Source organism: Pezoporus wallicus, unplaced genomic scaffold, assembly GCF_028554395.1.
Source record: "Pezoporus wallicus isolate ANWC-B61680 ecotype Strahan unplaced genomic scaffold, APGP_CSIRO_Pwel_v1 contig_5542, whole genome shotgun sequence".
Taxonomy (NCBI): Eukaryota; Metazoa; Chordata; class Aves; order Psittaciformes; family Psittacidae; genus Pezoporus; species Pezoporus wallicus.
The window spans coordinates 1,691,951-1,705,245 of record NW_026640165.1 but is presented as its reverse complement, the minus strand read 5'-3'; the positions used below and the strand labels follow the sequence as shown (position 1 = coordinate 1,705,245).

General features: G+C 44.1%; 1 protein-coding gene across 1 annotated transcript; it reads left to right on the top strand.

The window, feature by feature from the left end:
* The first annotated feature begins 10,516 nt into the window (after window positions 1–10,516).
* Window positions 10,517–11,612, top strand: CCDC71L (coiled-coil domain containing 71 like). The gene has a single exon (XM_057417833.1). The coding sequence runs from the start codon at window positions 10,553–10,555 to the stop codon at window positions 11,402–11,404; it is 852 nt and encodes a 283-aa protein (XP_057273816.1). The 5' UTR covers window positions 10,517–10,552; the 3' UTR covers window positions 11,405–11,612.
* Window positions 11,613–13,295: the final 1,683 nt, after the last annotated feature.

The window sequence follows — 13,295 nt, the reverse complement described above, 5'->3', positions numbered from 1 at the left end:
CCTCCAAATTTCATGCAAATACAGATTGCACCTGGCAAACATTTTCAGCTCTTCATTACTCGTAAGTTCTACATTAGTCCTAGAACCTTAGCTTTTCAGTTTATCGTTTCTTTTCTGATTTATTTTTTCCTTTGCTATTGTAAATGGCATGTACACATGAAGATATGAATATTCTCATATTCACTTTGTATCTGAATTGTTTAATTCTGTAACCATTGTGGGACAAAATAGAACACACAGCAAACAAAGCAAACCTGTATTGTAACATATCTTTATAACTGGGAGGAAGTGGTGAGTTTGGAAATAATGGCTCATTTTAGCAGGAAGCAAATGAATAGGAATTTCAATGATTCAGCATTCAGTTAGGGAGGGACAGTCAGGAAGAATCTGGATCAGGAAGAAGCTAGAAAAGGAATGGAGAGTATGAGGAATATGAAAGGAAAAATAGTTCTGGCACATGTAATATGTAATGCTCAGGATAAATGTGGTATTTCTCTGTTATGATGTGTACACTCCATTGCTACAGTCCAGAGATTAAAGACACCAGTCTTTGTTTCAGACTGAACATGAGGTTAGACTCTGGAATCTTCATTTGCACTTCTAATAACGACCACATTTTCCCAAAGTGATGGGACATTTGCAGTTCTCATTCCCTGCAAGGGAATAATGGCTTAGGCCATGAACTGAAAATGCTAAGCATTTAGCAGCTCCCTCTGGAAAATACTTTGGGAGTTTAAATTTAGGCTCCTAGTGTCAAAATCTTAGGACTCGAAAAGCAGACGTAACAGAATGCCAACGAGCAGTGAAAATTCTGGCTTACTTGGATGGTTTTAATTGAACCCGTGGTAACTGTTACATGGGTACTCTTAAATGTGAGCAACAATGGTTCATTGAGCTTAAATTGAATGAGAGCCAGTATAAAATAAACTGAAATATGCTACACAAACTGGAGCAAGTGACAACACTAGGGTTTGGCATGGGTTTAATTAAATTAGCAAAAGATTAAACCACTACCATTTCTTATTTGGAAGAGCCTTCCAAAGGTAGCAGAGGGGAATGGGGATCGAATGTGGGTGATCTGTTCACTTTGGTAACTATTTCACTTTATAATGAAAGTTTGGGGCACTTGAATATTTTGGAAAGTATTTAATGCAATTGCTGGTTGATGGCATTCATACCCCTCTGTGAGAATACACGCATTAAGTAATTCACTGCATTTCTGAAAGACAATTTTAAAATACTGGTAAATGAGCTACTCATCCACCTGAAGCCATTCCAGGGTCACCAAGGATGAACTTGCCTTGAATATTATTGCCTTTTGAGGCAAGGCTTTATAATAATGCAGATCATGTACAGGGTCAAAATCTTAGCTAGTATCTGTGTCTGTATCGAAATGAAGAGTATCTACAGCTATAGCAAATCTTTTATTTCATTTTAAGATGAACAATTTGAAACCCCAGTTCTCAAGGTATTTTCAATCTATTTTTATTCTTTATAACAATATTTTTGAAAATGGTCAAAATAATTAATGTATTCAAATTACCCAGTTTAGTTCTGTGCTGACATGGATTCACAATAGTTCTAAATAGATTATAAGGAATACTACCAACCAAGTGTTACCAAACTATAAATTATTAGAATATTTGGGGAAATTAATATAAATCACAATTCAGGCATTTTGTCCTAAAATGGCATTTGAAAATCATTCAAGGAATAGAAAATTATACCACTAAAAGTAATAGGAACATACTTCCAGCAGGTTTCGAGTTAGGGCAGGATCTCAGTTTAGTAATGAAATTCATCCCAAGTGAGCCGGCCCCTGCTTTGCTCCCTAAGCCAGGCTTCCTGTGCCGGTTTACAATGCTGTGAGCCACTGAAACCCACTGCTCCTCTGCAGCAGGAACTGAGAAGTGCAGAGATAAGCTTTCCAGGCTTTTGAAGCCCTTGCCTAACGCAAGGAACAAAAGAGAGATTCAAAAGGAGGTGTTAATGCTAACAGCCAACATCTGCATTATAATTGAGTGCTTACAACATTCGCTGAAACAAAAGAGATCAAGATCCTTTTCCACTTAAGGTGCCTGAAGTTCACACTCCTCTGCCCTGTGAAAGTGACAAGGGCCTGAAAAAGAATCAGTTTCTGTCACTTTCCATTACAACAAACACAGCGAGCAAAAAGGTCTGCAAGATTCATGTGCAGAGAGAGAATAAATAAGAGCGAGCCTGACTAAGAAGTCCAGTGACACAGTAAAGCTGCTGTAAGTATCCATTTAATAAAGCCACATCCATACCACACACAAAGCTGAGCTGGTAACAACTCCCTCAGTCTAATTAATTCAAAGCATTTTGAAGGGTAACTTTCTCTCCAGGAACTTTATGCTGGATCACATACCGTGTCGTCCCTAGGCCAGCATAAAACATAAATCCAATATAAACATTGCATTGTATCCTGTGGCAAGTTCAACAAAAAAGAAAAATCAATTGTGTGCTCCCACTGTTCTGGAGTGAATTTGTACTGTCAGCTCATCTGGTAGTGCGTGAATCTGGTAGGAAGGAAAATGGAAGCACAGGCTTGAGTGTATCATGAAAAGAATTTTTGAACTGACAAGCTCAGCAACACTCAGTATCAAAAAATAAGATTTAATTAATAAGGGTATTAAATAATTGCTAGTAGGCTTTAAAAACTGTCTGTTTTGACAGAAATGAATGACATTCACATTTGTTTTAATAGTCTCAGTGCTTTAAATGGAGTGTCTCAGGAAACACTGTGATCAATATTACAAGATGACGTGGTCTGTTATGTATGAGAACTATATTCTTGAGCAACATATTTCCTATGTTGGAATTATATTCAGAAAGCAGTACTAGACTGACCCATTTTAAACCTTTGATAATACAGAGTTTCGACTAAAAACATACCAGTATTAGAAAGTAGTGCAGATCATCTTCCTGTTTTATGAACGAGGATTATCTTTTGAAGAATGTACAGCAGGAAGCATATTTTAGAGAGAAAGTGAATGAAGAAATAGAAGGAGAACGTTCCAGCATAAATTACACCAGCAGAAAATAGAATTTAAAAGAAAATTATATAAAAAAAAGAAAAAAACCAAACCAAACTAAAACCAAACCAAAACCAACCCAACCCCCAAAAATGTTATCATTGAATCACAGAATTGTGGAGGTTGGCTGGAACCTCTGCAGATCATCTAATCCAACCCCAATTTGAAAGCAGGGCCAGCTACAGCAGGATACTCAGGACTGTCCCCTGTACATGATGGAGACTCCACAACCTCTCTGGGCAACCTGGTCAAGTGTACAATCACCTTACAGTAGAAACACTTTTTTTCTCACATTGCTGCAGTCTGGTGAAATCCTCTCACGTCTCCTTTACCTGCTGACAGATTCTTAATGATGCATGTCTGCAGGCTTAAAGACCATCTCCTGCTGCCCCCACCCCAGTGAGAGGCCCCAAGCACTCCCTGCAGCCTGAGATCTGCAAAGCTGCATCCTCCTTCTGAAGCTCCATCTGGAATTTGTCCTAGAATAAAATAGGCGGGAACAGAGAAAAAAGTGGAATAGGTACCCTGAAATAAACTCATTCTGGAAGCATTTACTTTAAGAATATTGAAGTTTTTCCTCCTGATCTAGCATATTCAGTTTCCAAGACCTGCATGCTCTATTATGTACTTCCCCCATTTGATTTCTCACCTTATTAGCTTAATCAGAGAAGACAGATTGTGGCGACCACCATGTCTCTCACTTTGCATTGGCTTTCCAAAGAAAGCACAGTTAAAGTATTGCTACCTTGTCTATAGTAAATTTAACATCAGCTAAACTATCTTCTGGGTAGAAAAGATAGATTTGGAAGCATAATGCAATCAAAGTCAACATGGGTAGTTAAAGAGATGGTCTAGGTGGACTGCCTAGAGAAGCTGTGGCTGCCCCATCCCTGGCAGTGTTCAAGACCAGGTTGGACAGTGCTTTGAGAACCCAGATGAGTGAAAGGTGTCCCTGCCCATGCAGGTGGGTTGGAACTGGATGATCATTAAGGCCCCTTTCAACCCAAACCATTCTATAATTCTATGGGGGTGTTGGTCGATGAGAGAAAGTCAACCGTATCCTGGGCTGCATCAAAAGAAGCGTGACCAGCAGGTCAAAGGAGGTGATCCTGCCACTCTACTCTGCTCTCGTGAGACCTCACTCGGAGTATTGTGTGCAGTTCTGCTGTCCTCAACATAAAAAGGACACGGAACTGTTGGAGCAAGTGCAGAGAAGGGCCATGAGGACGATCAGGGGACTGGAGCACCTCCCATATGAAGATAGACTGAGAAAGTTGGGGCTGTTCAGCCTGGAGAAGAGAAGGCTGCATGGAGACCTCATAGCAGCCTTCCAGTATCTGAAGGGGGCCTATAGGGATGCTGGGGAGGGACTCTTTGTTAGGGACTGTAGTGACAGGATAAGGGGTAACGGGTTCAAACTTAAACAGGGGAAGTTTAGATTGGATATAAGGTGGAAGTTCTTTACTGTAAGGGTGATGCACTGGAATGAGTTGCCCAAGAAAGTTGTGAACACTCCATCCCTGGCAGTGTTCAAGGCCAGGCTGGACAGAGCCTTGGGTGGCATGGTTTAGTGTGAGGTGTCCCTGCCCATGGCAGGGGGGTTGGAACTAGATGATCTTAAGGTCCTTTCCAACCTTAACTATTTTATGATTCTATGATTCTGTAAATGAAGGGAATAAGAGGGGGGAAAAAGCTGAAATAAAAACAGGTTTAGGAAGAAAATATTTCACTTTGGATACATAAATCAAGGACCTTGTAACATATTACACCAAGGGACGATTATTGACCCTCAAGACTGCAGTGACCACCAGCATGGTTTTCATCAGCATATATTAATAACAGGGCAATAACAGGGCAATAATGATATAAATGCTGCGCACTTTGCATGGTTATGTGCGTCACATACAGATTACTTCCTAGAATGTGGAAACAAATGTTAAACAGCTTCTGCTAAAAAATCTAGGAGTGCTTTCTGTATCTCACAAAGCATGCTTCATTGTGTTTATTTTTACTATTGCTTCAGGGGGTTTTTGAATGTATCAGAATCTTCTGCTAAAATATGTTAGAGATTATTTTCCTCTCCCAAACACTGTCAACAAATGCTATTGAAATAAAAGGCTTATTTAAAAAAATATCCTTTCTTCCCCTCTGCAAGTAGTCAGTCACCATTTTGACAGTGTGTACTGAGGCTATGAACAAAGTGAAAAAATGAGCATGCAATAATCACAGCCAGTGGAATACACTTTACCTCAGATTGCATCCTCGTTGGCTTCTGCCTGAGTGTGGCTCCTGGCTGCATATGGACTCTGTAACCTCTGTGTTTCTTCCTCTGCAAATGCTTCATTGCCTTTTAGTCCTAGAATATCCTCTTCCAGCTTCTGCAAGCTCTTGCAAGAATAAAGCTCTGGGAAAGAAATACTATGTTTTATTCCTGTGGTTGCTCTCTTCTGTCTTCTAACAGGTTGTAGAGTTCTACCAGCCATGATGGCCAGCTCCAGGGTCCACCTAGTCAAGTGTCCTTGTCTGTTAGAGGCTGAAGAGGAAGGGTAGGGAGTTAGAACAGTGCAGATATTGAGGGTTATCTCCTCCCGTATATTCTCTTTTCTTCTCTCAGCCCTTGGTTTATGGGCTTTCTAATCCCAAGGTGCTAGACTTGGTTTTCACACACAACAGTTCTTGATGGATTTTTTTTTTTTTCCCCATTCATGTCTAGTCATTTTGAATGGTGAGCTCTGTAATCCCTGCAATACCTTCTTGATCAGCTCTCCTTTATATTCAGTACTGGGGTACATTTTTCCATTTAGGGAACTTTGCTGGGAAATGAAGCCCACAGACTAATTATGAGTTACCTGGGAAAAAAAGTATGTCTTTTTGGTATTCTGATTTATAGCTTCATGTGTTTCCCTGTCATTCTTGGATTACAAAAACTAAGACAATAATTTCTTATCTATATTTTTTATACTATCACAGTTTTTAATAAACCTTTATCATCTTCCTCAGCCATATGTTTTTTTTAAGCTGAAGAGTTGTAGCCTATTTAATCTCTTTTTCATAGAGAAACTGTTGCATATTTCTGATCACCCTAGCTGCCCTTCTTCATATCATTGCTATAACCTCTTAGATATGGTAAGACTAGAAATGCACAGTATTTGGGACTTGTGGAGGCACAATGGACTTGTATTCAGCAGAATGCTGTCTGCTGTTTTGCTTTCTGTCCCTTCCACAGTGATACCTAACATCTTCTTTCTCTTCTTGACTGCAACTGCAATTCCTACACATAGCAATCCCACTTTTTTTGCTTTTTTTTTTGTTCCTAATAACTAGATGAGAGATTATTCTTGTAAATTATTTGCTTCTGTCTATCTTTGAAAGTATTTTCAAGAATTTTGCCAGTGCTTGTTTGGGCACTTCTCAGACCCAGGAACCTGATGATTATTGGGTAACATCTGGTTTGTTTAGTTGTGAATGGATGTGGAGTCATGCTTGCACTGTTACGCAAACTTCCCCAAAAGTATGCTAAAAACATCTAGGAAGCAAATTAACTGCAGCAGGCTCCCAGTTAATGCAACCACTCAACAGCCAAGGTAAAGCTATTGGAAAAGAGTGGTTATCTTTAAAGGCATTGGGCAGTAAGACTGACATTGCTAATCTGGGTAGAAGAGCATGAGTATGCTGGAGGAAAAGCCCCAGCAGCAGAAGTGGTGTGACATAATATACAGGATTTTAGGGTTCATCAGGACTCAAAACTTGATGTGATCACATGTACAGAAAACATTGTTAGCAGTTAAAATAATTAGCAGTTACTGGTGGGTTTACGGTACTAGGCAGGAATTATTTAAGAAAATAAAGTGTCCCTGCAGTAATTTATCATTTGGTATTTTGCCCCTCCTTCTCAAGAATTCTATAAAGAAAAGGAATGCTAACAAATAAGAGAACAAAAATTACAGATATTTTCCCCTTGCCTTTCCCTTCCTTTCCCTTCCCTTCTTCTCTTATCTTTCTCTTAGTCTTCTCCAGTGTAGACATTCACTGTGTTTTTAGAATAACAATTATGAAAAATTAAGATCTGTAGATCATAGTCATAGAGTCTATACATCTTAATCCAGCCATTTTAATCCACTTCTTCATTTTATTCATCTGTTAAAGAAAGGCAATATTTACTTACATAACTCATGAGTACCATGAATGATAATTAATACTTACAAGAAGTAGTATGATTAAAATGAAGAGCTATACATTTCCAAAGGATTATTCATTTTTATTATCATCAGTATTACTGTACTGAGCTACTGTAAATTACTGAAAGATAGCCAATTACCATGGATTTTCTTGAGATGACTTTGAAAGGTATTAAAATGAAAGTGTTACACTGCAGAAACCTCATAATGAAATTGTAAAAGTGAGATTACATTCCATGCCTTAAAATGGTATTGTCCATCCTGGAAGCAAAATAGTAAAATTAGCGAATAAGTGCTGATTAACAAACACATGCGCTATTCCGTCTTTTCATTTGTAGCTACAGTGACTCATCTACTGCTTGCTGAAGATTCCCCAACTTGCCTCAAAGATTTTTTAGTCATATGCCAGAAATATCTGTGATTTCAGGGAAAAGGTTATGGCTAATGATTATAAGCAACTGGGTTTCTGCAGTTTAATGAGGACTCACTGGTCAGCTGAGCTGCTGAGGCTGATAGTGTGGGAGCTCCCTCCACTGTGAATGTGAGCAGAGGTCATCTCCTGTGGTCCTGCAGGTGATGAGCCTCTTGCTAAGCTGTGATGACCCCGTGGCTGCAAGTGGGCACTTGTATGCCAGTGTGATTAACTGCAGCACAGCAGGATCAAGAGATGCCTGGCCGTAATGCCTCCAGCTCTGGGCTCTTATCCTCTGCATTATAGGATACCTCCCTCAGTTAAATCAATCTGACTGCATGACTGTGCTCTAAAGTACACTGTGAAATTAATCCAATTAAAAACAGTACTAACACCATCGTTTGGAGAAAGTTGTTTTTTGAAATGGGTCATCTATAAAGTTGGTTTAGGATACGGCTGCACTTCGAGACTGTCCCTATGAAGATTTAAAATGGCTTTGTTAATATCCACTTCAAATGGTTATTTGGATTAATATTCTTGAGTTTCCATGAACACAAGCTAAATTATAATGTAAAGAAAATCCATTTATTTCCACTGGCAGTAAGAAATAATTTCTTATGCAGAATTTCTGCCTCTTATTTGACTGGCTTTCTAAACATTCCAATTTAGGTTCTTGATGAGTTGAGAATAAAACATTTCCCTATTCTAAACTGAAAGATTAATTACAGAACAAAGACTATCTATGAAGAAAAATATTACTTCTCGCCCTTTACTGATGTTCAGAGAAAGTAATTAGTTAGGAGTCTAATGAAACCCCAAGTTGGATTTGTAGAGAAGGTTAAACCACATCTGCCCTTGCTGACACCTTGCTGTTCTGGCTTGTGGAAAGAGCTCTGGTTTAACTGAAACAATGCGGGAACCTAATGGAACATTCTCCCTGTGCCAACAGTTTCTGAAGTATCAGAAAGCATGACCTAGAGGGACATGGGGTTTCACAACAGCTGACAAAATTGTGTTATAAGGCTGCAAACATAGTGGTGTCAAGCAGGAGAAAATGGCGTTGTGGACTCAGCAAGATGTTGACTCTCACAAAGGGCTGAACCAACGCAAAGACTTGATTTTTGTCCCCAAAATGCTGTGAATATTCTAGCGTCCACAGGCTGAAGAAATGGGCTGACATGCTTGGGGTCACCCAGACGGAAAGCAGCTTGGCAGAAAAGGGCCCAGGGGTCTTGGTGGACACCAGGTTGAACATGAGTTAGCAATGTGCCCTTGCCACAAAGAGGATGAATAATGACCTGGGCTGTGTTAGGCAAGCAGCTTGAGGAAGGTGATCCTTCCACTTTATTCAGTGCTGACGAGGCACTGTGTCCAGTTCTGGGTTCCTCAGAAAAGACAGACAGGGACATACTGGAGAGAGTCCAACAAAGGGCCACAAAGATGATAAAGGAGATGACGCATCTCCTACAAGAAAAGGCTGAGAGAGCTGGGACTGCTCCATCTGGAGAAGAGAAGGCTCAGGGGGAATCTCATTATTACATAGATAGGTGAAGACAGGGTGCAAAGACAGAACCAGGCTCTTCTCACTGGTGCCCAGGGACAGGACCAGAGGGAATGAGCACAAACTGAAATACAGGAGGTTCCCTCTGAACATCAGGAAACCCCTTCTCACTGTGAGGGTGACTGAGCACTGGCACAGGCTCCTCACGTTGTGGAATCATGGAATCATAGAATATCTTGAGCTGGAAGGGGTCCATAAGTATCATCAAGTCCAACTCCCTGCTCCTCGCAGGATGACCTAAAGCTAAACCATATGACAAGGAGCATCACTGAGATGCTCCCTGAACTCTGAAAGGGTTGGTGCCATGACAAGCTCCCTGGGGAACCTGTTCCAGTGACCAGCCACCCCCTCAGTGTTTTTCCTAACACCCAATCTGAACTTCCCCTGATGAAGCTTTGTTCTGTTTTCTGATGTCATATCACTGGTCACCAGAGAGAGGAGTCTCCATCCCCGGGGATAATCAAGAGTCATCTAGACAGACTCTGGGCCAACCTGCTCTAGGTTGCCCTGTTTTGAGCACGGGCTTGGAGCCTACGACCTCAACAAGTTCCTTCCAACCTCAACTGTTCTGTGATTCTGTGACTTACGATGTTGTTGAATGACCAACCTACAGGTTCATGTTAAAAACTCCTCTGCAAGACAATGGATGCCTTTAACAATGTATGGCGGCCTTCCCCATTTCATGTCTGTTTACCCCTTTTTAACATGTCACTCATCACTCTTCCTCCACAGGACCCTGCCCATCGAAGCCTCCAACCCAGTCCTTACTCAATCACATTTCAGGGCTGAATCCATCCTTGCCCACCACCCTGTGAAGAACCTGACCCTCGCGACAAGGTGCGACACCCGCACGCGGTGCAGCGGTTGTGCCAGCCCTGCGGGAACCGGCCATGTTGCTTGAGGAAAGGGGCCGCCAACTGGGACACCGCACAAGGGCTGAGGGGCACCAGCCGGGACACCCCTTAGGAACTGGGGCTCGCCACCCGCCGCGCCACGGTAGGCCGCTCCAGCGGCTCCCTGCTACCCGCTGCGCGGGGCACTCGCCACGCTCCCAATGGCCGCCTCGCGGAGGGCGGGGCTTGGCCCACCTGACGCGTTTCAAACGGGCCAACCGCCGGGCGCGGAGGGAGGGCGGGCCGGTGCGCAGTCCCGCCTGGGACTTTAAAGCGCCATTTTGTGCCGGACGGTAGGCTATCGATCGTCGCTTCCCACCGGGCGGGAGGGCGCCAGGGTGCGGTGAGACGGTGGGCGCTCGGCGGCGGCCGAGGTGCGGCCGGCTCCTCATCCCTGATCCGCTCTTTCTTCTCAGCATCTTTTACCCCGCCCGCCCCGTCCTTCTGCTTCCATGACCCGCAGTAGGAAGCAGGCGGCGCTGGAGAGAGGAGCCGGGAAGATGAACCAAGAGACGGGGAGCGCCGCGGCGGCTGCGGGAGACCAGGCGGTGTTGGCGGAGACAGCCGACGGCGGAGCGGCGCCTGCTGCGTGGGGGCTGGAAGGGGGGGCGGAGAAAGTTGTGTACTCGCGTTCACAGGTCTCCTTCGCCGGCACCAAGGCGTTGGGCGACGCCCTCAAGCTCTTCATGCCCAAGTCCACGGAGTTCATGAGCTCCGACTCGGAGCTCTGGAACTTCCTCTGCAGCCTCAAGCACGAATTCTCCCCGGTCATCCTCCGCAGCAAGGACGTCTACGGATACGCCTCCTGCAGAGCCGTTGTCCCCGACCCGCCGCCGCCCTCGGCGGAGCGACCCCGCCGCCGCGTCGGCAAGCGGCGCCTCCCAGCCGCGGACGCCAAGCGCCGGGCCGCGACGGCCGGTGGCAGCTCCAAGCGGCGGCGGCGGAGGCGGCGCCGCAGGAGGGTACGGGAGAGGCAGCGGCAAGAGCGGGCACCGGTGGCCGCTGACCCCTGCGATGGTGGGGAAGAGGCGGCGTTGGCGTTGTGCCCGCCGGGCGAGGAGGCGGACAGCGAGCGGGACAGCCCGGCGGGGGGTGCCGCTTGGGAGCCCTTCGGCGGCAAGTCGCTGGAGGAGATCTGGAAGGCGGCCACCCCCAGCCTCACCACCTTCCCCTCCATCCGGGTGCGGGGCAGCGTCTGGAGCCGCCGGAGCCTGGCGGCGGCTCAGCGCCGAGCGCAGCGGATCCTCGGTGTGGACCTGTCTCCCGTGGTGCGGGTGCGCCGTTTCCCCGTGGCGCCGTCCTGAGGCCGCGAGTGGGTTGGGGTTGGGCGGGGGGTGCTGACCGGCTCCTCAGCTTCCCCGCTGTGCGGATTAAGAGACCGATATCAGTCACCTGTTTACATTGCTCTTGTCTGGATCGTGTTCCGCTGCTGCACTTTATGGCCCGCTCTGGTAGGGGCCGGACCCCCAGCCGCACGGGGGGCGGCTTGCCGGGCCGCGCAGCCTGGGCCTCGGCCCGTCCCCGCCGGGGTGCGGGGAGATGCGAGGGACCCTCCGGCAGGTATCACGCGTGGGGACCAAGTTCCGCTTCCACTTTTTTTCTCTCCCATTGGGCTACCTCACTGGTCCAGAAGTCCACCCGAGAAGTTATTTTCCAAAGGAACTTACTTTCATGCTTGTATAATAAAGCACCATCTGATTCTTGCTAATTTTCCCCCACCTTTCCTGTTCTCCCTTTTCCGATGGTTTATGTATGCTTTGTGGTGTTGCACTAGTATGTGCTCAGGGTATTTTGAATCCCAAGCATTCCCAACTTTAGGTTTACTCTGGTCAAGGATGCATAAAGAATGGAAGTTCAGGACTTGTGGCTATTCTTGATGGTGCAAAAAACCTTTAATTTCATGGGCTTAGTGATATATCAAGTTGTATTGCGCAGTATAATTGTTACACTTTTGTATCTAAAGTCATTTTTAAAGTTTTCTAGTTAAACCAAGTATTTGTTTCTATTGAGCACCTAAGGATAGAATCATTCTGATATTTTATAACCCTGTTTACTTTGGGGAAGCTCATCTGGTCAACCTAAGTGAACTTAATAAAAGTCAAAGAACAGTGGCGTTTCAGTTCAATGAAACTGTATAGGGACGGGTTCCTTGGTGAAGTACACCATCTACGCGCTTTATGTAAGCGCACTTAAGAGTTTGTGAAGAATGTTTCTACTTATCAGAGTGATGCATAGGTGTCTGAAGGTGAACTACGATACAATGTTGGTGCTGATAGCCAGAAGTCAGTACCTCGCATGACACAAATATCACACTGAAGTGCCTCTCTGCTGAAAGAGCAAGACTTGATACCTGATCTCTTAATCACAAAATAGTGTTGGTTGTTATCCCATGACTGTGAGATGATTAATGATGGGTAATCGTATTTAACATAATTACTTGCATGTAATTATTTTTATAAACCTCTCCTGGGTTTCATGGTAGACACTGATGCACAACTCATGATGTAGCTTGATTATTTTGACTGAAAAATACCATGTTGTCATTTTACATGATAAGCGGTCTCCCTTTAAATTGATTTATTAAAGGCTTTCTTTAGGTCTTGCGCCTTGCAGTTGGTGCGTGAGCAGCAAAAATGTGTATGAGGGAGAATGTGATTTCCTTAAGAAATAGTAGGTGATAGACTGTTTATGTACCTGGTATCCTGGTAGATGAGACTGACTAACCAGCTTCTGTGATAGAAGAAATGACTTCATAACTTGCTTATAGAGTGGTTTGGAGACTTAAAATTTCTGATGTCTCTTGACTCCTTATTGCCTGCTGTTGACAGAGGCAATAAGATAGTTTGATGTGTGGAGGTTGCTTGTAAAAGCTTGGTAGTGCTAACCTAGAGCAGCCACCTTCCTCTAAAACCTGTTAATGGTTTTTAGTTTTTGCTTAGCCAGGCTGCAAAGTTCTTATTCTTCCAAACTATCCATCAGGGTTTTGAAACTGTTTACATAATGTTAGGCTGCCTGCTGATTGCTGCAGTAGTGCCACGTCACATTTCAGAAGTGAATTAAGAAATGGAAGTTCAAGGGTACATATTATCATGCTGTTTCTCTGGCTAGCTATAATATCTGCTTAAATGTGAAGGTGAAATTGTGTTGATGTAAAACCCAGTAAAATAAGCTGCAGCATGACCAAATGCCAAGGCT

Excerpts from the sequence above, each read along its gene's own strand:
- CCDC71L (XM_057417833.1), top strand. The coding sequence starts at position 10,553 with ATGACCCGCAGTAGGAAGCAGGCGGCGCTGGAGAGAGGAGCCGGGAAG.